At 36.5% G+C, this 26469-nt stretch overlaps 1 protein-coding gene across 1 annotated transcript; it reads right to left on the reverse strand.

Moving 5' to 3' along the window:
* Window positions 1-713: 713 nt before the first annotated feature.
* Window positions 714-25838, reverse strand: TYRP1 (tyrosinase related protein 1). The gene is made up of 8 exons (XM_027863040.1): window positions 25681-25838; window positions 24731-25227; window positions 22097-22419; window positions 16827-17031; window positions 11791-11958; window positions 8981-9160; window positions 2757-2903; window positions 714-2250 (listed from the first exon to the last, which is right to left on the reverse strand). The coding sequence occupies exons 2-8, from the start codon at window positions 25107-25109 to the stop codon at window positions 2045-2047; spliced, it is 1608 nt and encodes a 535-aa protein (XP_027718841.1). The 5' UTR covers window positions 25110-25227; window positions 25681-25838; the 3' UTR covers window positions 714-2044.
* Between the last annotated feature and the right edge of the window lie 631 nt (window positions 25839-26469).

Genomic DNA, 26469 nt, shown 5'->3' on the forward strand with positions numbered 1-26469 from the left:
GTCATATGTGGATTTGATAAGCATGCTATCTATACTTTTATTCAAGACATTGATAAATATCCTTTAGACATGTTTCATTTTCTTAACAATCTTTCCACTTTATTCAGTTCCTAGACCTAAACACAATGCCCCAGATATAAACAGCATATGATTACCTCTAGATACTATGCTTCTATTGATTGTCTAGTGTCTCAGAGCTGGAAGGAACTCAGAGGTCAATTAGTTAAGATAAACACTGTCTGTACAGGCAGATTAGACAGAACATGGGAGGGAACATAGGTATGATGATTAATCTTCTTCAATCTAGACTTAAGTGTGGGTTCAATCAGGCATCTTTCTTTCACGTCAAGGAGGGAGGGGAAGGGAGCTTTCATCAAGGAACTTCCTTTCTCAATACAGATCAGCATCTTCCTTGTGACTTCTGTTTTTAGAGGCATGCTTGGGGCACTGATTGATGGTGATGTGTTTGGGGTTATAAAACTAGTGTGTGACAAAGGTGAGAGTTGAATGTGGGTCTTCCTGACTCCAAGACCAGCTCTCTATGTCACACTTCCTTATTAAAATGTCTAGACTATGAGAAAATGAAGATAGCCATCTTGTTCAGGATATCACTTTTCATTTTTATTATCAACTTAATTACTATGACTGTTCCTGTGTCATTCCATGTAATTCTTTGGAAATTATCTTCAGGTGATATGTAAGTGAAAAACATATGGTTGAATGAGCATTTTATTTACTCCACAATGGAAAGATGCAGAGAGAGCAAACAACAGGCTTAAACTACTTATTATACAAATAATATACAAAGTCTCATCCAAGGTAAAGCTCTGACGTTTGTATAGAAAATAACAGTAGTTGAATTACATGGAGATGTGATTGTCAGGGATATGACACAAATGTCAACTAGTAGACATCTGTTTCACCAAACAGGTGAGGTTAAAGGAGAACTTTTAGAGATGGATGCTGCTTTGGAGGCAGTGTGTAAGGCAAGGAAGCCTAGTTACAAATAGTGATAGACTTAGGTAATACTGACTGAAACTGCAAATTAAAGAAGGATTTCAAATGTACTCCCACTATGGCAAAGATGGCTAAAGATCATTTTAGTCACAATCATCAATGGAAGTGTCATCATCTTATATATGCCAGACTTAAGGCGGTATTCAAGATAAAATCACAGTAGGAAAAACAAATTAGTAGGAACATTCATTAGGTTCCTGTTTATACCTTTCCATGAACTTTAAGCACGTTTGTCTATTGTATTATTAGCTTAAGATCTTCTGCTTCTAGCCATTAACTTCTGTTAGTGAATTGTGACATCTTAATAGTGTTAATACCCAGCAGGTACCTTAATTCAGTCAATATTTTTGTTTATTGATAACCAAAAATGTGGCCTGGTAGGTTATTCAATTCAGCAACACATGGTCATCCTTCGCAATGTCATACTCTAATGGCTATATAATCTGATTGGTGTAGTAACAAGATATTACTAAAATAAGAAAATATGTATATCATGTTATTTTATATGTCTAATAATAATATTTATATAGCATTTAAAATAGATTTTACATGTATCTCATTTGAGCCTCACAACAACACTGTAAGGCAGGTACTAAAGGCTTATGTCCACCATTTTGTCAGTGAGGAGAATGAGATTGAGAGAGTTTAAGTCACTTGTGTCTGGTCAAATAAGTTTCGGAGGAAGGACTAACCCAGGCTTCTACCTAATTTCAAATTTAGAACTCTTTCAATTCCGTTATTTTTTAGAGAGTCTAGAACCTAAAGACCCTCAAGGGTGATTGATCACAATCTCTTCAATTTAGAAACAGAACATCCATTCATGTGTTTTGGCTCTTCCTCACTGAAGGCAATTGCTTATGACGGGCTCAATAATCATAATCACATGCCTATATAAGACAGGGGTAAAATATTATATATGTATATATATATATATATTATTGACTTAACTGATCATTTGAAACAGGCAAGGTTAAAGACTCATATGATGTTGTAGAAAACTGGAATATGGTATGCTTTTATCTCTTCCTCATACCATGGACTGACTAGGATTTGACAATTTTTCATATTCTTCTGCATAACGTTGATATTGATCACTGAGGAGAGGTTGATTGGATTCATCTTTGTTTCTTCTGGCCCGGATAAAACAAGTGGTGACAACAAAGACAATTGCCACCAGTATTAGGGCAGCTACTACTGTGACAGTAATGATCTCAATAACACTGAAAGCTCGACCTATGCAGAAAGAAAATAGGAGTAAATAAGTGGTAATGACTAATACAAAGTAAATCTAGCAAAGTTCAAATTCTGAAAACCTCAGAGTGTTTTCTATCTCTCCATATAGGTTACATATTATATAACAACTTATATTATAATCACCCATCCCCCAAGTATATAAGAAAATCAAACTATTAACTAAGTAAATTTAAATAATTTAAAAGGAAAAATTAGTCCTTAAAATTTTTCTAGAATGAAAATGATCTATACCAGCTGAATTATCATGGATGAGCCACTTAATCTCTCTAAGCCTTAGCTTCCTCATTTATAAAATTGGTATAATTGTATCAGTAGTACTTAACCACCAGGGGTATGGAGATCAACTGAGATAATATATGTAGCATGGTTTGAAAACCTTAAGGTGCTCTATAAATGTCATCCTCACCCTCATCATCATTGTCATTGTAACTATTACTACTACTACTACTACTACTACTACTACTACTACTACTACTACTACTTACTTGGCCATTGAACTTCATAAGCATATCCCAGATTGTCTGGAGCAGTAACAAACATTTCAGTATTGGTTACTGGAGGCCAGAATGGCACCATATTATATTGCCTGTTGTGTCCAATTGGGGCATTCTCCAGTGGAAATATTGATATATCTAAAAATGCCAAGGAAAACTGGTTAGAAGATACAATTAAATTAATATGAATAATATTATCTTTCCTCCCAAGGTAACTGAAATATTTAGTGAGAATATTAAAATACCCTGTAGCATTTCACTGTGGATAAAGAAATCAAGGAAAATGTTTCATTAAAAGATACCTGGGAATAACATGAAAGAATTACTGTACAAATACTCTTAATATAACACTAACATGTCACCCCCAAAGGAAAGAAAATTGAATTAGAACAGAATGAATATTTTATATGCAGATCAACATCAATTGTATTATTTTTAAACACTAGAAACTAATTTGAATATAAATTTACTAAACTTTATTTCAAAGCTATAGAAAGATGGTTTTGTAGTTTGTAGAAGTACTATTTGTCATTTAAATAAGAAAATAAATGTACCTACAGGAAAAGGTTTGTCCTTGACTGTGAATATTTATTTGACATTTTCAACTTAACTTTTGAATGCTGAGCTGTCAATATCAATAACCAAGTTTATTCTGTGGGGACTGAGCTTTGTCAACTCCAGGCAGTCTGAATTTTAGGCTTACATCTTTCAAATTTATTGGTTACCAAGAAACCTTTACCCTAGCAATATAAATCCACTGTGGCAAACCAGAGTGCCTAGTGGATAGCGTCAGTAACACTACGGAGATTCTGCTATCATTCCACTGGGCCCTGATGTTCTGACTTTGATTTGCTACAAATAAACCCTTCTGTGGGTTGCTACACAACCAGAAGTGAACACAATACTGCCCAATGCTTTCGGGAATAAGTCCAGACACATCAGAAAATATGGAAGGGGAAGTATTTAGAGATGGAAATAAGGAACCTACAATCAGTTGCTGAATCTTCTTGATTCTTCTTCATTAATAGCTTTCTCAGCCATCTTTCCTCACACAACCACTACTCTAGCTCAGGTCCTCATCATCTTTGATGTGCAATAGTCTTCCTCTTATAATTGTTCCTTCTCATCTCTCTTTTTTTCCAATCCATCCTCTATGTACCTAGAAAATTGTTGTTGCTGATGTTCAATTGTGTTCAACTCTTTGGGAGCCCATGGACCATAGTATGTCAATGCTGTCCATGGGGTTTTCTTGGCAAAACTGCTCCCAAGGCAAACAGAGGTTAAGTGACTTGCCCAGGGTCACACAACTAGTAAGTATCTGAGGCTGCATTTGAACTCGAGTCTTTACTGAGCTAGGTGGTTCAGTGGATAGAACACTGGACCTGGAGTCAGGAAGATTTGAATTCGAATCTGGCCTCAGACACTTACTAGCTGTGTGACCCTGGGCAAGCTGCTCAACCCTGTTTACCTCAGTTTCCCAAAATAGAGGTTTGCAATGGAAACATTAACATATCTTTTATTGCAGTAACACAAATAGTGTAAAAATGAAGGGACTCTGTATATGTACACGTATGTGTCTGTGTGTATGTGTGTAAATGAAGGGACTGAAACTTGCAGAAACCCACAAATGCAAATTAATCCCCCTCATTATAAAGCCATGAATTTAACCATCATATAAAGCATCGAATTTAATCATCACATAAAGCATTAATATCTACACCTTTGGCTCCATACTAGAAACTCCATGTTCTTTTTAAATACACAGAGAGGCCATATCCTACTATGATCATGAGCAGCTCAGAACCAAACCCTAAAACACCTCCTTTATTGAGGGAGGCCTTTCCAGGCTAACATTTAAAGGCTCCCTACCCCCAATCTGCCCAGCCTAACTTTTCAGATTTATTTAATTCCATTGCCCTTCATTCACTATATATTCTGGCCAAGATGGAATAGTAGGTTCTCAACAAACTTAAAATGCCAACTTCAATTTCCAGGCCTGTGAAGAGTCTGTTCCCTATGTCTGGAATGCAAGCCTTTCTCCCTTCTGTCTCTTACATTCCCTAACTTCCTTCAAGGCTCAGCTCAGCTGCCATTTCTTTCTAGAAACCCTTACAGATCCCTCATCTATTATTCTGAAATTACTTTGTGTTTACTTATCTGTATGTTCAGTCATTTTTCAGTCACGTCCGACTCTTACACACTTATCTGTGTATACATTACTTTATCCCAGTAAAGTGTAAGGGCAAGGGCAGTCTCTTTATTGTTTTGTTTTCCTAGTGTCTAGCACAGGGTCCTGCACAAGGGAATTTGATACATATTTATTTGTTGATTTAAGTTGCCATATTTTAAATGAAAAGAGATATTTTCAATCTGTTCAAGCATGTTACAAAACTGATGTTATATACATGACCGACAATCATATTTTTGTCTTTTAAAGAGACATATTCTGTGCCATCTTGTAATTCAGTGACTGTTGAATTGCATGTAATTGAATTATGTGCAGACATCCGTGTTGTTGTTGTTGTTGTTGTTCAGTCGTGTGTGACTCTCCATGACCCCATTTAGGGTTTTCTTGGCAAAGATACTGGAGTGGTTTACCATTTCCTTCTCCAGCCATTTTACAGATGAGGAACTGAGGTAAACTGGGTTAAATGACTTGCCCAGGGTCACACAGCTAGTGTCTGAAGCCAGATTTGAGCTCACAAGATGAATCTTCCTGACTCCAAGCTCAGCACTCTATCCATTGTGCCACCTAGCTCCCTGAAGACATCCATAGTCAAAAACAAATAAAAGGGGGTTTAGCACCCAGAGTGGTAACTGTTAGCAGAGAGTATTTCTCTTTATAACTCTTTGATATATTAAGTTATTTAATTATTTAGGTAATTGTTTTAATTCCCATTTTTCCTTAACTAGTTTTTACATGTCTACCCTGAATACATTCATTTTTAGTTTTTCCCTTCAAAAATGAGGCAAAACTTCTGACTTCTCTTTTTCTTTCTCTCCTCTCCTCTCCTTTCCTCTGATGTTAAGACTGATGTTAAGAGAGCTTAGGTCATGTTAGGAGAGGCATAGCTTCCAGGAATTAAGAAGTGATAATTTCAATGTACTCTTGTCAGATCACATCTGGATTTTGGCATTCAGTTATGGTTACCACATTTTATGAGAAACATTGTTAAGTCAGAAGGTGTCTAGAGGAGAGCAACTCAAATTCTTAAGGGTCTTAAGTTCATACCATTTGAGGGGGGTTGTTTAGACTGGATAAGAGAAGACTTAGGAAAGGCATGCTAACTTTCTGAAGTATCTGAAATGGTGTCATGCAGAAAGGAGATTATTTTTTTTCCTCAGCTTCAAAGGGAAGAATTAGAAGCAATGGATAAATAATTCTAAGAACCAAATTTAGGCTAAATTGACTGGAAATCATCTTTACTGTTAGAATTATTGAATAGTGGGATAGGCAGCCTCAGGAAGTGATGGGTTCCCTGCCATCCCTCATCAGAGGTCTTCAGGTAAAGGCTAGGTGATCAATCATCAGGTTTATCAACTATGGGTTAGACTAGATGCTACTGATGTTCCTTCTAGCATGGAAGCTTTGATACTCTTAATTATGCTCAACACGAATTTTATATAATGGGAAGAATTATATTAATGAATGTTTGCTTATCTATGAAATCAGAAGTTGAACTTATCTGTTTGATCTTCAGTTGCATCATCTGTTTAAAAAGAAGTAGAAATAATGTTTGCAATTGCCTCAGTATTGTAGGGAGAAAAACTATATTTTTAAAGCTTTAAAACTGTATCAATATTAATTGGTATCATTGTTATCACTGTTAGCTGTAAAATTCTATTATTTTTTGATTTTGTTATATCCTTCAAAGTCCTAGCCAGAAAATTTTCTCCTTAATATGAAATATTTCTCCTCCTTAAATATTAAACAAAACAAAGAAAAAAGTATTCTCTACTTTGACATCTATTTTCTTTTGAGAAATGTTTATTTATAATTCACTTATTTTATTTATCTATTCATTTATCCATGTATCCATCATTTGTTATCTAGTCTGGAAGTGTGGTGGCTACTCATTTTCCAGTCCCATCTTGATTGGCAAGGGAACTTTAGCCTGCTCTACTTTCTGACCTGGGTTGTTTTGCTTCTCCTCAGGCAATCTGACATCTTGGCCCCCCACACTATTCCCGGGGACATCAATGCTAAACTTAGTGCAAATACTCCATGAATTTTTGTTGGTCTGGTCTGACTCTTTGTGACCCCATTTGGGGTTTTCTTTGCAAAGATACTGGAGTGGTTTGTCATTTCCTTCTCCAGCTTATTTTACAGAAGAGGAAACTGAGGCAAACTGGATTAAGTAACTTGCTCAGGGTCACACAGCTAGTAAGTGTTTGATGCCAGATTTGAACTCAGGTCTTTCTGACTCTAGGCCCAGCACTCTATCCACTGCATCACCTAGCTGCTTGTGCAGCCGAATTTATAGCCCACTTCAACTCAGAACTTTTGAGCTCAAGCTCAGTCTCCCTAGTAGTGGGGGTGACTATGACCATCTAATGTCTATTTTCAATAGAAAAACTCTCCTCTTTAAATAATTTCAGAGTAGTTTACTATTTTTTTTCCCAAGTATGTTTCTCTCTCCAGCATAGTGGGATTGTGACTACTGTATTTTTAGGCAGAAGGCCTGGATTTGAGTCATAGCAGGACCACTGACTAGCTACCTGAGTTTGGGCAAATTATTTAACTGTACTCTGACATGGAAATAATAATTTACACATGATGTCATAGTAGTCATTCATTAATTCACTCATTCAACAAGCATTTATACTATGAAAATAAAATGTGGTAATGAATACATTTTAGCCATAAATCACTATATAAGTTAATATTCCTACAAATACTTTTCTAATGGCCACAATCAGATACATGGAGTATTTAGGAAAGCCTATAAATACATTTGTGTTTAATGATATTATCCTTTTAATATTTTATCATATATGTTAATAATACTTTGAGTTTAGAGGCAGCAAGGTGATATATTTGAAAGAATGCTAGACCTGGAGTCAGGAAGACCTGAGTTCAAAGTTCAAACTCAGCCTCAGATATTTATTAGCTGTGTGACTCCGGGCAAGTCACTTAACCTCTGTCTTCTTTAGTTTTCTCATCTGCAAAATGGGGAATATTAAACTTCTAGAGTCGTGAGAATAAAATGAGATAATATTTATAAAATATCTTGCAAAATAAGTGCTATATAAATTTTAGCTATTGCTTATATGATTACATAGATGTTGCAACTATTTTCTACCTTTTCCATTTGTGCATTATATAAAAATAGCCATTTTGTTAAGAGAGAAAGTCATTGGAGAAGAAAGGAAAGGGGTAATGATAATTAACTTCGGAATGTGTACATTGTGAGATAGAGGCATAAGAAGATCAAAGGAACCTTATAAATTATAAATTATGAACTGATAGAACCAGAAGAAAGCATAGAGATTATTTAGTTTAGCCTCTTCACTATACAGATGAGGAGAGTCTGGCAAGGTAGAACATTTGTAATCCTTGAACCATTCATGCCATTTTAACCAGTAGAATCAACTTCACTTAATTGGAAAGTCATTTGAGACTACTAGATTAGAATGGCAAAGTGAAAGAGATTAATAGGAAATTTAAAATATTCCACCTAAAATAGGTTTAAAACATATGTTATACTATGGGGTAGGAAAATTAAAGATTAACTTTGCAAGTTCAATCAAGTTTTCATTTGTGAGAAGCCAACATGTGATATAAAACAGTTCAGTGTGTTAGGACACTATCTAATTTGGTTTTAGTCCCTGAGGCCTCTGTGCAGGTTTGAATAGTCATTCTTCAAATTCAGTTATGGCAGAATTAATCTTTTTTAGAGTGTTGGAGGAGGGGAAAGGCTAGAGGATGTGGTGGTAATTTTTCATGGAAATCTTAGTTATCTTCGGGTAGGACCTGCGTCATCCTAGCATGCTTTGCAACAACTGTCAAATTATATTAACTATCCTGAACGCATCTGATGCTTGTTCTCTCTAAGTGGTTTTCAATGTTGTGGAAATGACTGGAAATTATGGCGATTTCACCCTAATGTTAAAGGGCACTTTATGTATGTTGAGTGCTTAGTTTAGTGATAATGACTCCATCAGAATGGTTCACTTTGCTGAGCCTGCAAAAACCATCAACAAAAACATCTTACCAGGATTATATCTCCTCAGCCATTCATCAAAAACCGCATCAGTGAAAGTGTGTAGAAGGACAAAAATAGGATCATTGGGAGACAAATGGGTCTGTCCTCCTGTTCCATTCAGAAACAGATGAGCCAAATTATGAAGGCTTCGAACTGCAGGGTCATATCTCCCTGTAGGATCACTGTAACCTATATGTGAAAAGTAAAGATAGGCTGATAACCATAATAATTTTAAAAATAAGAAGCAATTTTCTTCCAAAGCTCATCAGATTGCTCCATTTATATATGTAATAAGATTGTTTCTCAGGAACCTACAATTGATCATCACCCTTAAAGATGTCTGCTATTTTTAGGTTTATATTAGGAAATTTTGAATGTAGACTTGAGGTCACTTTGCCAGCTTTGTTCTCTCTTTTAGTTGACGTTAGTAAGCATTAATCCACACACTTTTTAGAAAAGAGTACTGTGATATATATTCTGCATATACTACATCTATCACTTTAGACTCAATCCACTGAGTTTCAGAGACAACGTAATGCAGTAGGAAGAGCATTAGATTTGGAATCTAGGGACTTGGATATCAATCCTGGCTTTTCTCTTCATTATCTTTGTGAGCTCAGGCAAGCTGTTTTACTTGTCACAGTCTCAGTTTCCCTATTTGTAAAATGAAGAGATTGGATTAGATCAAATGTCATCAAACTATGGCCTGCTCACCAAATCTGTCCCTCCCTGCCTGTCTCCTGTTTTCATAAGGCTCTATGAGTTAGAAATGGTTTTTACATAAAAAAAGTTTTAAACATGTTTTACATTTTTAAATATGTAAAAAAAAATATTCTAGCTTGAAGAACATACCAAAATGGGGGCCAAGGGAGCATGGATTTGGCCCTCAGCCTGCAGTTTGCTGACCCCCTGGATTAGATGATACCTAAAGATATCTTCTAGATCTAAATCCTGGGATAGTATGATTATTCATTAAATCGATTTCCAAATCTGTCATCTTATCTGGTTATTCAAACAAGATGATTATGGGAAGGATTTGAGACTAGCCCAGAATAGAAAAAGGGAGGAAATTAACAGGAATGTGGGATTTCCGTATTAAAAAAAAAATCACTATTAAAGACACCAGGCACAATATTTAGAGTACTAAAACTGAAACAATAGGCAGCTACTTTCCATAAATGAGGAAATAAAGGAAGTGGAAAACTTCAAATTCAACTGAAAATTGCTGACACAATTCTGAGGGATACTACCCAGTCTATCATATATACCCATCCGAATGCACCAGCTGTTATTTCAGCTTCCTACCTTATTCCTGATGAACGACTGTCAGCACATTTATATTTAGAAACCTACCTTATGGTGTGGGGAAGCTACAATTTCTCAGAGAAGCTTCCCTGCTATCTCTGCACTAGTCCTAACCATCTGGAAATTTTAGTCTCAAAATGTTTATCAAATTTTGCTAATTGCCTCTGTAACCATGTTGTGTTTTTGATACTGAACTTTTCTAGGGATATGCCTCATTTAAGCCTGGATCACTTTGTCCCTTCTTTCTTCAGTGTTTCGAAGTACTTTATTATAAGGGTTTATCCAGTTTTGTACAATTCATCTACAATTCAGTAGATTAATTTGAAACTGATCATGTCTAATGGACTACTCATGTCACACAGAATCCTAGGCTAATAATATAGGTCACTTGCTATTAACAAGAAAAAAATTTAAAGATCATTAATATGGTCATTTTTATCCTTCTTTCCTCCTTTCCTCCCTCCCTCCCTTCCTTCCTTCCTTTCCTTTCTTTTCCTTTTCTTTCTTCCTTCCTTCTTTCCTTCCTTCCTTCCTTCTTTCCTTCCTTCCTTCCTTCCTTCCTTCCTTCCTTCCTTCCTTCCTTCCTTCCTTCCTTCCTTCACTTCCTTCTTTTCTTTCTTTCTCTCTCTCTCTCTTTCTTTTCTTTCTTATGGTCTTGTAGGAATGAGGGAGAGGGGAATTAGAATTTTTTTTTCCCTCTTATCAGTAACTGAAATTTTAGAAGTCATTCTCACTAGCCTATTCTTTCCCACCACCATCATTCTTTTTTTTTAAAATTGAGTATCACTAAGTATAAACTAGTACTTTTTTTTTTAGAAAAGAGTTATAGCTTGTACTCTGTATATGCCCATTTTAGCCATGATATAGCTATTATTCACTAGATCTATTCCTGATTCTGTCTGCCTAATTGCTTATTAAAATAAACTTAAAAGAGTTGAGACTAGTCTAGATATGGAAAGAAAAAAAAGTCCAGAAATAAAACAGGAATGTGGAATTTTCATGTCTTTAATTTGGTTCTCTGAATGCAATGGAAAATAGATTTTGCTTCTGCTTTGGAATCCTGTAACATAATCTCAGGCCTATCCTTTTAAGACTGTTAGAAAAAGTTCTACAATCTGAAGTCTTCAATTAGAAGGTTCTTCCTGAGGAAAACAATGGTGATTAACTGATATAAAGCCACAGGATCAAGGTGAGTTTTAAAGTTATCAGGCCTGAACTAGAACATTTTATTTCACTGTTAGAGAATTGGATTAGATCAGGGATTCTTAACCTGTGGTTGATAAACTTATTTTAAAAATATTTTGATACCTGTATTTCACTATAACCTGTTTCTTTTATAATCCTATATATTTTATGCTACTCGTTTAAAAATATTTTTTCTGATAAGGGATTCATAGGCTTCATCAGAGTTCAATGCACATAGAAAACCTGCACTGACATTACATGGTGTCTGAAGCCTCCTTCTAACTCCTTTGAAGCAGAAGGGGTCCAAATCCCTCCTTCTGTTTACTTGCCTTCCACTGTGTTTCTGAAACTGTTTGTTGAATTGGAATAAAAGGGAGGGGTATCGAATACACCAACTTCCAAGCACTGAGCGACATCCTGTGGCGCCGGGAGACGTTGCACCATGGGCCTTGCTGTGTTTCCTGCAGGATTTCTTCGAATGGGTCCTCCTTCTGTGCCTGGGAATCATGGAAAGAAAGGAAACATTTTACAGCTAGTCGAAACCGTGTCATGATTCTAAAAAAAATACAAATGCACAGCATCAACAATGGAAGACGTTTTCTCTGAGGTAGAAGAGAAAAGAGTAGAGGTACCAAGGATAGCAGAGTAGGTGGGAGATGGATCATTAAGTCCTCTTTTTCCCACAAACATGCAAACAGCAAGCCAAGCACACACATGTTCAGGCCTTGAGAATGTATTAAAATTAAACTATCACTTCTTCCTGATGAATATTTTGAAAAGAACATTGATTAGATGTTTTGAGTTTCTTAACTAAAGAAATGCCGACACCATGCGTGGGAGGACTTATAAAAACTGAGTCAAAGAAAGTAAAGAGAACCAGAAAAAGCAATAAAAAATGACTACAACAATGTAAATGGACGGAAAAATAAAAAAGAAAAAACAATTAAAACTGAGTGTTATGACATCCTTTTTTTTTCCTTTCTCTTCCTCCTCTTCTTCTTCTTCCTTATCATTACATAAGCTTAGCCCCCAAAAAGAGATATGAAGAATTACTTTCCCAATTCTGTGGATGTGAAGCATTACATGTAATATTAAACTTTGTTTTTACTGACTTGGTCTATTTTGCTAAACTGTTTTTCCCTTTCAATTTATTCTTTGTTTTAAGGGATGGGTGCCTGGGAGGGAGAGAAAATGTTAAGTGATGTCAAAATAAAAGATAACAATATCAATTAATTTTTCAACAAAGAATATTAATTGGACATCAATTGCTAACTAAATAAATTAGAAATTAATTACTAACTAAATAAAACCCTACCTCAACCCCAGGCTGCCCTTGACATGTTTAAAATAGAGTTTTTTCAAAAGGCCGCATTGTTATGGTTGAAAGAATACTTGACATGGAATAAGGAGACTTAAACATGTCAGCAAGTGAGCATTCAATCATAGTTTTAGAGATGGAAAGAACTTCAGAGGTCATCTTATCCAGCCCTAGATTTCACAGATATGTTGATGCTGAGGTCTAAGAGAGGGAAAATACTCAAGGTCACCTAGATACTAAGTGGAAGAGGCAGGATCAGAGCTGATCTCTTCAGACTATATGCAAAGCTCTTTCCACTGAACTGTCACTAAATTTTTCTAAATCTCAATTGTTCTTGATGTAAAATGAAAATGAACATCCTTGAACTACTTGCCTGGCTGGATTGTTATAAAGAAAGTTGTTTTTAAACTTGTAAGTGCTATAGAAATGTGATCCATTCTATTTCTTCCAGAATTGTTTACTCTAAATAGAAGATTGAGTATTATCCCAATGACCTACAAGGATTCAAACAATTAAGTAAACTAGGAAGTTTAAGCTAAAAGATCTAGGGCCTGAAAATCTGCGCTATAAAGCTATGACTTCAAAGAAAACAGAAAATAAAGATTTTACATGTGTTAATAACAATGATTTAGTGAATAAATGGCCAGAAGAAGACCCTGATTTCAAATCCCCTAGATTTTAGATTTGCTGAGTGATTAGGAGCAAATCATTTAAGCACTCAGGGTCTCTGGCAGGCAACTGTCTCAAAGTACATATTACAAAAGTCTTGTTAATCTCCTTTTTTGGAGGAAGCTCCACATTTGAGTGCTCCTCACAGTGAGAGGGAGAGAGAGAGACAGAGATAGAAACAGAGGCACAGAGACAGAGACAGGAAGACAGAAACAGAGACACAGAGCCAGAGAGAGATACTGAGAGACAAAGACAAAGAAAGAGAAAGACAGAGACAAATCAGAGACAGACAGACAGATAGGAAGATATAAAAATAGAGACTGAGAGAGGGAGGGAGAAAGACAGAGAGAGATATATTGAGAAAGAAGGTAAGAAAGGGGGAGAGAGAGAGATAAAGAGATGGGAGAAGGAAGGAGACAGATTGAGTCAGAGAGAGAACATGTCATAATTCATAATAGTCCCCCCCCAGGAGCATATTATTTTAACTAAGGGTTATATTGCCTTATAAATTATAAGACTAACCATCTTAGCAAATAATTTTGAACTGTTTCACTATTTTTTCTTTACAACCACCTCTAGGTCGTTCCCTGTATAATCCAACCTTATGTCAAAGAAGAAAAGAAAAAGAATCAACATATATTTTTATGAAGAGTACTTAAAAATATGTTGACACTGAGGTTAATGAGTCTGGTCTGCTTTACTAGACTGATAAAGTCAGTTTATTAAAAACAAAAAAAAGTACATCATTGAGAGATCAACCATTGCAATTGTTGTTTAGTAAACAATTTCAAAAACACTGCCTTGTATGTCAGGGCAAAGCAGCCCTTGGTAGTGTTGTTATCTGTCTGTCTACTCATCTATCTATCTATCTAAACTATGTACCCATTTATCATGCAGGAAAAGCCTAGCAAGACTGTGTTTGTGTGTTGCTGATACCATGTTTTTCTTTTTCTAAACCCCTTGCTTTTTTCCCTAAATATTTGTACATTGCAAATTATGAGTAGAAGCTTATAATAAGGCAACAGTACAATGGGAAAGAGCACAGAATTAGGAGTACAAAAAAAAATAAGAGTTCTGGATTTGGCTTCAGCCCTTCTAATCATTTAACTTGGAAAAGCCATTTAAACTCTTTATCTCCAGTTGTTTCTGTGAGTTGTTGTGAGGGTTAGCTTGGGTAATGAATGTAAAATTACTGAAAGTTGTAAAGTACTGGACCAAAAAATAGATATATTTTATTTACTATTGACTTACATGAAAAGAAAAGAGGGTGCAACCATTGAGTGAAGTAATGGCCTCCCTTCCTCCTCCCTTGCTTCTTCCCTGTCCCTCCCTCACTCACTCCCTCCTTTCCTTTTCTCACTCCCTTTCTTCCCTACTTACATCCTTTCCTTTCTCTTTCTTCTCTAATACCACCTAGCATTTTATATTTTCCCAACATGGTATCATCATGATGTTTAAGAGGCATTATGAGAGTCCCCAAACAAAATCATAGTTATATAGAGAGGTATAAAAAAATCATGGGGCTTAAGGGACCCCTGAGAAACCTTCTGTTCCAGTCTCTTGCTTTGAGGCGGGCCCATTCCAAGCCAACTCTCCAGATGAGAACACAGTTTATTTTTTTCTTTTGAAAAACAACACAAAACATCTTCCATAGGAGTTGATTTCACACACTGCTACTCCTGATGCTACTATGCACAGTAGATAGAACCCTAGGCCTGGAGTCAAAGAGTCCTGAGTTCAAATCCAACTCAGGTACTTTCTAGCTGTATAACCCTTAGCGAGTCACTTAACATTGGTTTCCTCATCTGTAAAGCAGATGTAATAATAGTACCTACCTCTCAAAGTTGTTGTGAGGATCAAATGAGATTATATTTTATCACCATGCCTGGCATATAGTAGATGCTATCTAAATGTTAGCTTTTATTATCACTAACTTCTTATGTCTATTCATAGGGAGAAACCTTATCCTTCTGACTAGAAAATTCTCACTTTTATCTATCCCTAATTTCTTTAGTAGTATTTTAATCCCTTACTGTGTATATCAGGTGGGATAGTCACTTCCATTTTTTGGCCTTTGTCTTTTCATTTGTAAGATGATGGAGGGGATTGGGTTAGATGATATCTAAGGAAAGAGGCCTATATCCTATGATTTCTATGATCAATTAAAGGAAGATATGCCCTATGTGATATCTAAATTCTCTTTCAGCTCTGAATTTATGTGATTCTAGAGACTAGCTGTAAGTTAATGAAACTCCAAAATGAAATAAATGTAGTTATTTCTCTCTTCCCTTTTATATATCTTCTAACGCCTTAAGTATCTTGGCATCTTCCACTGCTTTTTTTTTTTTTATACTTTTAACAGCGCAACAAAAAATATGATTATGGCAGGAAGGCTCTGATCAGTATTGAGTACAATGGGAGGATTAATCCACAGCTATCATTTTTTAAATGCATGTGGAAATTAATGTTAAAATGAGTAGATTTCTGGCCAACAATAGAAAAAGATCAAGAGTATGAAAAGTATGGAAAGTCTATATCCTCTGGATCACTTAATTGCGTTGTTGAGTGATTTTTCAGAGTGATAAAAATTAGAATGAAATAAAGTGGGCCAGATAACCAGAAGATTATTAGATGATTTTTAATTGTCTTTTTTTGGGGAGCAGGGGCAAAGTAAGTGACAAGGCAACTAGTAAGGAGTGGAGAGTTTAGGCTTTGCAGCAACAGAAGGAAAAGCCATGTCAGAACCACAAGTAGGCAAGGCAGCCAATTCACAGCATTAGCTGGGGGTATGACTTTATCTTTCATTCCTTTCTTATCCATTTTCTACATGTGCTACAATTGAGGTTGTCCCAAGACACCAGAATTTAGAGGATGAACTCCTTTAGCAGAGTTAAAGCCACTGTAGTGGTATTATATCCCCTGCTGCTCAACTGAATCTGTCTTAATGACTTCTTGTATTATTTTTATAAAAGATGATTTGCCTTGCTGGATAGAAGTTGTCCTTGAAATAAGGAAAATCTAGATTCAAGTCTCACCTCAACATGTATTGTCTGTGTGACCTTGGGCAAGTCATAAGCTGTAGAGAATGTGCCAACCCGCATTGGCGGACACAGTTTCCTTGTCTGTGAGTTCTCTATAACAATCAAATCGGAGGTCTAGACTGTATTTCTCTTATTTTTACATTATGAATCACAAAATTAATTAACTTATGCTGCTTGCTCCACACACCAAAAGTACTAGCACCTCCTCTGCCCATACCAGTGGAATCCTAATTCTTTGAAGTATTGATGGTATTCAATCTCACCCCTTCCCAGGTAATTTATTTAGTGTCTTTCCCTATTAAAGAATTCAGGGTACTTTGTTGAAATTGGAACTTACTGTTACAAATGGTTCCCAGAGTATCATAATCTTGCACAGATTCACACAGAACTCGCCATTGTGAAAAGACAGAATTCGGACTTATCAGAGAAAAATCAAAGTTGCTTCTTGCGCCCATCAAGTCGTCTGTGCAGATATCACAGGTATTTCCTCCAGTAGCAAAATTCCAGTATGGAAGGGCAAAAGTGGGGTCCTGCAGCATCTCCTAAATCACAGAAATGCTATTAGTGTTTTCCAGTGAAATCATTGGCAGGTCAACATTTCTTTTTTGCTAAAGTCATTCTCAGATAGAAATTTAGATAAGTAGCTTTCCATTCATCTTGGTTTTTCATGGTGGATTGGCAGTGCCTAAATAGGACCAGTGTATGTAAATGAGTTCCTAAACAAATAGAAAGAGTGATTTAGGCACTAGGAAAATAAAGTCTATCATATGACATGGTATGTGGCAAATCATTTGAAAGCTTCCTTAAATGTATGAAGGATTTAGTCTGCAAAATTTACTTTGCTTTTAGCAGCAATTGTCAATGACACTTTTTTTTTTTGCCTAGAAGTTTATACTTTCTTCTATTGTTTACTCTATCAATGAAGTAAAGGCACACAAGCATCTGTCTGAAGCAGATGTGGAAGACTAACAAGATGGGAATAAAAGGTGCAGTCAAACCCCACCTAATGGTGTTAATTGGTTGCTTGAAAACACAGCTTTAGGCAAAACAGTATTCAACAGTTAAATGAAATAGCAACTCTTCAGTCAACAACTCTTCATTCAGTAAACGTGTGCTAAACGGCTACTAGGTGGAGATCATTGTATTTACAGAGGGAGACAGAAAGCTTACACAACACATGTTCATGGAGCTTACAGTCTCATGGGGGATAAGACAGAAACACAGATCGCAATAATACCCAGTAGCGCAAGATAAGCACTTTGGAGAGGCGCAAAGCCAAGTGCCAGGTGAAGGCTAAGGCAGAAGGTCTATACCACCTTGGGCAATTAAGAAAGGCTTTCTAGAAAAGGTGATGCTTGAGTCCAATTTACAGGAAGGTAGGAATTCACAGACTAAAAAGAGGAAGGAAGAGGACATTGCAAGCACAAGAAACAGGGTGAACTGAACAAATGTACAGCAGAGGAATATTCAGTATATTCAGTATACTAGTTTGCTGGTGCACAGAGTGTGTGGAGTCTAGAAATATGAGATGATACTGGAAAAATATGATATTGTCAGATTATGGAAGGCCTTGAATTGTGGACAAAGAGGTTTGAAATCTACTCTTTAGACAATGGGGATTTTTTTATCAAAAACGAATTTTTTTATCGCAAATAGCTATGACTAGCTTTATATGTAAGAAATATTACTCTGTATTGGTATAAACTGTTGGATAGATTAATAAAACAGAGAGGAGTGGAAATCCCTGTTAAAAGTCCTGGTTTATGGATCAAGAAAGTGGTAACAAAGGCCTAGAGTAGGGTAGTAGCAGTGGAACTAAGAGGGGATAGATGTGAAAAGTGATTTTGAGGTAGAATAGATACTCTTTCATGACTGACTGGATATTAAAAAAATCATGAAAACAGAGGCACTGAAGATAATCCCAAGGCTGCAAACAATGTTGTAAATGACAGCTATGCCACTTTAGTCAGAATTAGGACTCTAGCAGTTTCATATAGTTTCATTTCAGAACCTGAGATTATAATAGGATCAGACTGGATGAGGGAGGATTAAGACCCATACAGATTGGAGGCATGGAAACCTGACATAGCAAGTTATCTAAAGGACTCTTGAAACTTGCAGTTGGCAGTTAACTGAGTAGAGGAGCACATCAAGTACAACATGGCCAGAGGGCAAGAAACAAGGAAGCCAATGATATTGGTGACATCTTAGGAGAAGGTTGGGAAGAGCAACAATCTCTTTCATCTCCCAGAATTCACTACTCTCTTAACTTATAGTTTAAGATCTAGCTAGAGACGACAATTTTCAAATTGATTAGGACATGGTTTCTCAAATGAACAGCTCTATAGATAGAGCTATTGTTTTCAGCTTGGAAAGATACAATTCATCATGCCAGAGGAAAAAAGCAACCTAAAAGCATGGAGCCCAAGTGTATTCGGAAAAGGGAAGGTCAAGGTCATTCATTAGAGTTGGAGCTGGTATTTGCATTCCAGAGCTGACATGTAGTATCCTTAAAACACAGATTTGACCATGTCACTACCAAGTGGAAAAGGCTTCAGTTAACTTTTAATATAGCCATTTCTGAGTCTCCGTCGTATTCACTTCATTCTTTAATTCTGGTAAGATAAAATACAAACTTCTCAGCCTGGCATTAATATCCTTTCCACAATCTGACTCTTACCAACCTTCCCAGATTGGTTTCCTTTTGTGTATTCTACATTCCAATCAAACTGGACTACTGTTTTTCTACGACCTTTTCATTCTGTCTCCCATCACCATACCTTTGTAAGGCTGTCCTCCACGCCTGGAATGTACTCCCTCTTCACTTGCATTTTTGAGAATACCTAGCTACCTTCAAAGGATAGCCTAAGTGCTTCATCTTATATAGAATTTTTCATCATCCTCTAGTTTTTAGTGTGCTCTCCTTCCTTAAATGATCTTGTATGAATTCATTGGTACATGTGTTTTACAGTCATCCTCTGAAAGCCTCCTGAAGCCAAAGTCTAATTTTTGTCTTTGTATTTTATTTATCTAGCACTCTGCTTTCAATATTGTAGATGCTTAATATAAAAAAAAACAACTAAATTGAATTCCAGAGTTCTGTAACTACATGGATCAACTAACTTGAGGTGCTATACAACATCTTTGTACTGACTAGGACTGCTGTTAAGAAAAACCCTTTTATTCAATTCAATTCAGTTCATTTATTTGATAAGCATTTATTGGTTACCCACTTGATAGGTAAGATGGTATGACTTTCTATGACATTTAACAACCCAAGTGAAGAATAAAGACTCAAATTGGATACTAGGGATAAATTTGAATGGTTTCTGGGGACTTCTTAAAAGACATGTTTATAGGGAAGAAGGTGTTAGGTAAGAGCTTGGTTATAATGTATGTCAATTACATTGATAAACAAATTTTATATACTTCTGTAGAATAAGAATTTAGTCAATTTTTTTCCTGTCTGTTTTCCTTAGCTCTGTGGTCTGGTTTTTGTTAGTACCACCCTCATTTTTTAATGAGGTTCTTCATGAACTCATGCTTAATTTAAAGAATTCCAGGTAGCATAGTCATTTATTTTACTTATGAATTCTAATAAGATTTTTTTTTGTACTTTGGGAAATTGCATTTAGTTTCTTGTTTTTTTTTCTTAAGTTTAAATTGTTTTTATTTTGCATTTCTTCCCCTTCTCTCCTCTCAATAAATTGCTGATATGTCTGGCATTCTAAATTACATTCCAAGAAGCCCTTTCTGATCAGTATTCTAAGAGATTTGGACGATCAAAAAGCTAGAAAAGATTTTTTTTCCTGATTTTTGTCCATTGTGGGACTCGGATTTCTCACTTTGAAACTATTATGTTTGCTCTCGAAATTAGTACCAGCCTTTTAAAGTAATCATCAAGAGTATATTTGTGGCTTGGTAATTAACATTCTGAAGTACCAACATCTTTGTGCGGCATTTCCATAACATAGTACGTCAGGATTTAATTGACCAGATTTGCAGGATAGCTGGTTTTCTAGAATGTTAGTCATGGTGATCGGAGTTTACATAGGCAAAATTGAAGCTTTTACATAATTTCCAGCTGCCCTTTCATTATGATATGCCCAGGAGAAAATAACTTGAGGGCACAGGGATGTGCACCCAATTACAGATGACAGATTTATCTACCCATAATCCTCTAAATGTCTTACTTGTGATCAGAGCTATAAAATATGCAGCCCCAAGTATCAGCTGAGATCATTTAATCATCCTGGAACTACACAGAGAATATTTCATGGGACTATCTTTAGCTCTGTGATTCAATGAATTGGATAGCTTCTCTTCAATCATTCTTTTTGAGGGCAAGCAAAACAATGAACAGAAAGTGTCACACCTACATTAAAAATTATTAAATCAGATTCTGAAAATGCCTTCAAAATAGTTGTAAGATATAATGGGTTTTTTTAGAGAGACTTTTATTGTACAATGCTGTTTTCACCACTTAACAAGTATGTACTTAGTGACTTCCCTAGTTCACCTCTGCTATTTTTCTAATTGATTTTATGCTCTCTAGCACTGGTCACAAGTGATAGTGCAGTAGGAATAGCATGAGGACCCTAATTCAATAACAGACTCAAAGAATTTTTATCCTACCCTCAATAATAATCAGGAAACCACTTTGCTCAAGCTAGAGGCCATCAGATAGACAGGCATGGTAAGGATTTGTCACATAGAGAAAAGGCACTTCAATGAGAAATGAGATCAGAACACTGGAACATTTTAAACAGATTTCCATTTTAGATTCAGATACGAAGAGGTTTGGAAATGTGGAGGCAGATGAAAATAGCACAGTGTAGAAAGAATAGTACCTGTGCCAGGTGACAGAAGCTGTTCTGTAGCACAATAAGATCATACTACTTATTTATGTGTTTTTTTAGTTTGTTTGTTTCATTTCAGGGCAGCTAGATGGCCAGTGGATAGAACACTTGTCTGGGAATCAGGAAGACTCATTTTTGTCAGTTTCCTCATCTGTAAAATGAGCTGGAGAAGGAAATGACAAACTACTCTAGTATCTTTGCCAAGAAAACCTCAAGTGGGCTTGGACAAAAGAGTTGGACACAACTGAACAACAACAACATTTTTCCTCCAAAATACACTAATAAATATCAGAGACCCATGAAAGCTGAGAGCTACTTCATCATGGTTTTGGAAGATAATCTGCACTCTTTAACATAGGAAAAATAAAAGAGTCTGAATGGGACAATCTTTCGGTAGCCCTAAACAAGATGAAAATGGGCCAACAAGATAAAAGTTGTTTAATTAAAAGGTTGTCATAGTTTTATAAAGATTAAGTTCACTCCTATAAGTGGCTCCTATGAGACTGCAAGGTATGGAGACCTGATGTTTCTTCCTTTATGCTGGTTTATGAAGCATAAAGCCACGCATAGGGACTGGACTGAACATAGCTAAACAACCAGTCAGAATCAAGATCAGAATGAAACACAGGAACTTCTACTTCCTAGCCCTGTATTTAGCATCTAGAATTGCACTGGGTTTTCAGAAGCAATTTGCTTCCAAGCAAAGACTCTTAAAAGCTAACCCTTCAGCAATTATTCCCAAGCTTACCTGCATGTCTTTCTCCAACTGCAGTAGGTGGTACCTATGCCAGGTGAGAAATGCTGGGCCTTCATGAGAAAAATCCACAGCCCCAAAGCTTTCCTGCCCTTCCCCAAGGAAAGTCTTTTTGACTGAGTAATAGTGGGACCACACGAAATAGTTATAAATGGAAATATTCTCAAACTGTGGTGTATTGCCATCTGTCCCCAGTAGTTCTTCTGATCTCCTGGTGGCTATGACCAAATAGGGATGAATAGTACGCTTTGCCATGTCGAGCGCACGGATAAAACGATCTGTTTCTTCTTTACTCAGGTCTAGAAGGTTTCTTCTAACTTGAAAGAGAAGAATTAAATAGTAATCCTTATTAGGAGATAATATACAACATAGAAAAGATGTGGAATTGTGGTTCTTTGAAGACCGGGACTAACAAACTTTTCAGTAGCTTAAATATGATGTGGAAGTGAAAGAATTACTAGAAATCATCTTCTCTGACCCCTTATTTTACATATTGGGAAATGTAGACCAATAGAGGAGAAACGACTTTCCCAAAGTCATAGAGGGATCAAATAGTAGATGTGGGATTTGACCCCAAGTTCCTTGATGTTAAATCCAGTACTCTTAATTCAATAACAGGTCAAACTAGTTTACACCAAAGACTTCCAGTTGTCCTTTGTCTATAGTATTCTCTGTTTTCTCTTATATCAAAGGAGCTGTAAGGCCCGTGGACTCACAGCCAGGCTGTGCACTAAATGCTTTACATGGAGTGAATTGAAATAAAGTGGTGACCTGTTTGTCTTTGGGACAGGTTTACTGGAACAACTCCCGCTACTCTACCCCAAGCCAAATACACATGAAAGAATCCAGAACACTAAAGTCACATAAGAGAATCAGAGGTGTATAAATTAGCATGAGTATAGGTATAGTCAACATTCTTTACATATATAGAAAGTCTTTTAGGAAAAGAACACTACATAAAGGAGTATACTTTGAAGCTGAAGGTCCTATTGAATATATTATAATATATAAAATCAAACAATTCCAGTGAGTTTGAATTACTCTTTCTGATGGTTAATGATGTGTGAGAAAAACAGCTGAAAGTAGGATATATGCATGTGAGGTAGGGAGAGGAGCCTCTGTGTTTGAAGATTTTTGACTGACATTCAATTACTGATTTACGGTGAGGCTACTCGGTAAATAGTGGAAAGGGCATTGGTGTTGGTATCAAGTTGGTTTTGAATTCCCACTTTGATGGTTATTTATTAACTGATTCACCCTGGACAAATCATTTCATTTCTCTCAACTTAATGTTTCTTCATTTATAAAACAGGGATAATAATGTTTGCCCTATTTATCTCACCAGGTAGTTATAAATAAAGTTCTTCGGAAAACTTTATAAAAATGGAGTCATTATTAATTTAAAATCTAACTCTATAAGAAATCCATTCATTGTTCAATGCTTTCTGTATTTGGATAGCTGCTGGTCAGGATGTTTTAAGGTTATAAAGTTGAACAGCATCCTGTAAGTCTGGGAAATAGTCCTTTTTTTGAAGGCATCCTAGCTCCTGCTGTATTCCCCTCTTGCTTTACTATGGTGCTTTAGCAATTGTGGAGGATGTCTTAGAGGAGACAGGGAGATCATTCATTCTCAGTTGGTTCATGAACTTTCCTAGAGATGGAAATTAGAATTTTATGTTTATATGGGAGCTGTCTCGATACAGAGCACTCGTGATACCCCAGACTGTCATTGTGTTTGGTTCTTTGGAGAAAGGGGCAGGTCCACATTGGCAGACATTTTGATATGACTTCATTCTGATTATCTACTCTTCATCCAAAGTAGTTAGAGGGGATAAATGTCAACAATGTTTTGCCTTACACTACTCCAACCTCCTTTTAATTTTTAATGTTCACTACTAAGAGATATGGTGAAGTATCCATTAAAGAATTATATTGATTAATATTCTGAAAGAAATATCAATATAATTCCATTGTTCTATAACAATTTCATTTAATTCAAAGCTGGAAGAGACTTTAGAGTCGTGTAATACAACTCCCTCATTTATAGGTTAGGAAAATGAGGACTAATATATGAAGTGAATTGTCAAACACCATATACATAGCAAGCAGCAGAACTGGGATTCTGTCCTAGGTTCGTGGACTCCAAATTTGATGTTTCCCCTTTGTACCATGATGATTCTGTCCATTGTTCAGCTTCTTCCTTCTAATTTCATTTATTTTTTCACTATTTAATCCAATATTATTATTATTTTTTTTTTGTAGTCACAGGACCTGGGTTTGAATCTCAGTTATTCTACTCACTCCCTGTACGACCTTAGGCAAGTCACTTAACCTCTAAAGGCCTCAGTTTCTTCATCTGCAAAATGAGAGAAATGGGCTAGATAACCTTTAATGTTACTTCCAACTGTATATTCATATTCCTGTGATAGTTTTTCTCAATTTCTCTCCCTGATTCTCTAATCCGACTGTGCTTATTTCTACTAAATGTTTTCCCTTTTTCAAAGAATTTGCTTCTAGTGTTATGTAGCATTTTTGTTTAACATCCTCCTATTTAATGCCCCTCCCCCTTTGCACAAGTGTTGCCTCAGTTCTCCTACAGTATTCTCCCATCTGTTTCATTGTATTTACCTGTAAGGACCCTTTGGTCACATGATGATCCTCTCCATCCAGGTTTGCATGTCCCACAGTTGTATCCTGAGAAGTTACCATTGCAGTGGCAGGTCCTATTGAAGAACCTAGTGGGCCAGGCTTCACGATCATCTCTGCCATCATGTGGGTACTGGGGCCCGTGAGGCCGGGAATCAGCAGTAACTACATCACACCTGCCCCTCCCGGATGATGAACCACAGCTGTCTGTCCCAGGCTCGGGTCCTTGGCTCAGGTCTGGACAACATTCACCTCTTCTCAATGCATCAAGAGTAGCACATTCCCGAGGGAACTGTGCATGACCCTGGTGAAGGAGTAGCAGTGGCCAGAGCAGCCAGAAGAGATGTCCCTTCATTGCCATTCTAGTCTAGGAAAGAAGCTGGAAAACTCTGGGGAAGAAAGTCCTTCAGGAATGCAACCCCCAACCTCTTACCTTGTTTTCTCCTCTGATAGACCTCAAGTACACGAATAAAATTTAGCTGGAAAAAAAGAGAGAGAAAAATAATGATAATACACAATTAAACCAGGTTTCTATCCTAATTGTCATTACCTGTTCCACCATCAAAATGCCTGTCTACATTTTTCCCCATTAAATAAGAGGAGATAGAGTGTGCCATTTCAGTTTAATCATCATCATAATCTACCATGAAGAATTTCAGTTTGCATAAATCCTATAGCAACTATTCCTCTTTTATTCAATGAAATTTCAATATTCTTTTTTCCAACAAAAGCTAATATGGTTCTTATCTAAGCCATTTATCAAAGGAGCTCATTATTAATTTACTACCATTAATTAAACCAAACCAAGGAATTATGAAAAGTGCTGAAAGCAGATTTCAGTTGAGTTATTTTTCATGATTGGGAGCCATATATTTTCAACAGCATTTGGTTCCTTTCCACCCAGCTCTGAAATGAATTGCTCCCTCCCTTACCTTTCCTTAGGCCCTTCTCTGCTCAGTGTCTCCTGCACCTCTGAGTTGTTCCTCTGCTGATGCAACAGCTACTAATTTGCTTTGTGTTTCTGACTGCTTCCTAATCTCCCACACGCTAACCAAGCTTTGGGTTGGGCTGGCTCTCTTCCCCACCAGGCCTTGCTAATCCCCTTTTTGCTTCAGTGAGTTTTTTTGGTCTTTAAGTAAGTATTTGGCCGGCACATGATTCCTTCATGCTGATCTTCTTGTGATGCTTAGAGGGATAAAGAAAGGTCAGAAGCTTGTAATTGAAATAAAATGAGTCAGAGAAACTGAGGGGGCTTTTGTTTTGGGTAGTTTTTTTCTGTGACAGTATTCATTTTTAGATATGGAAAATAAGATTAATGACCTTTTCCTCATTATCAGATGAGAAAATTTGCTAGGGGCAGGAGGTAACAAAAAAGAGAAGTCCAACTACTAATCACACTAGACAATGACACTTATCCAGTCTCAGGGCCTGAGCACATGCTCTCCTTGTGACGTCTGTAGAGACTGGGACTGTGGCTTGAGAAGACATGAGGCCTAGCAGCAACAGATGTATGTGATGCCTGTGGCCTTACCCATAAGACTAGTCAGAATAGGTGGCCCCAGTTCTAAGACTAAAGGTCAACACCATGTATTTACCCAGCATGAAACAATTATGATTTGAATAACAGTGGGGTGTAGTGAGAAAAAAAGCACTGACTTGAGACCTATAGGTCTTGGGTTCAAACCCCAGCCCTGTTACTTAGTAGCTGTGTGTCCATGGGC

Source organism: Vombatus ursinus, unplaced genomic scaffold (assembly GCF_900497805.2).
Source record: "Vombatus ursinus unplaced genomic scaffold, bare-nosed wombat genome assembly UNPS02014770.1, whole genome shotgun sequence".
Lineage (NCBI taxonomy): Eukaryota > Metazoa > Chordata > Mammalia > Diprotodontia > Vombatidae > Vombatus > Vombatus ursinus.

Bases quoted from the DNA above. Each gene is read 5' to 3' on its own strand.
- TYRP1 (XM_027863040.1), bottom strand. From the start codon at position 25,109: ATGGCAATGAAGGGACATCTCTTCTGGCTGCTCTGGCCACTGCTACTC. The intron at 9,161-11,790 runs GCAAGTAAACAG...TTTCACATATAG, and splicing joins TTTCAGAAACACAGTGGAAG to GTTACAGTGATCCTACAGGG. The intron at 2,904-8,980 runs GTAAGATGTTTT...TGGCATTTTTAG, and splicing joins GCTGAGGAGATATAATCCTG to ATATATCAATATTTCCACTG.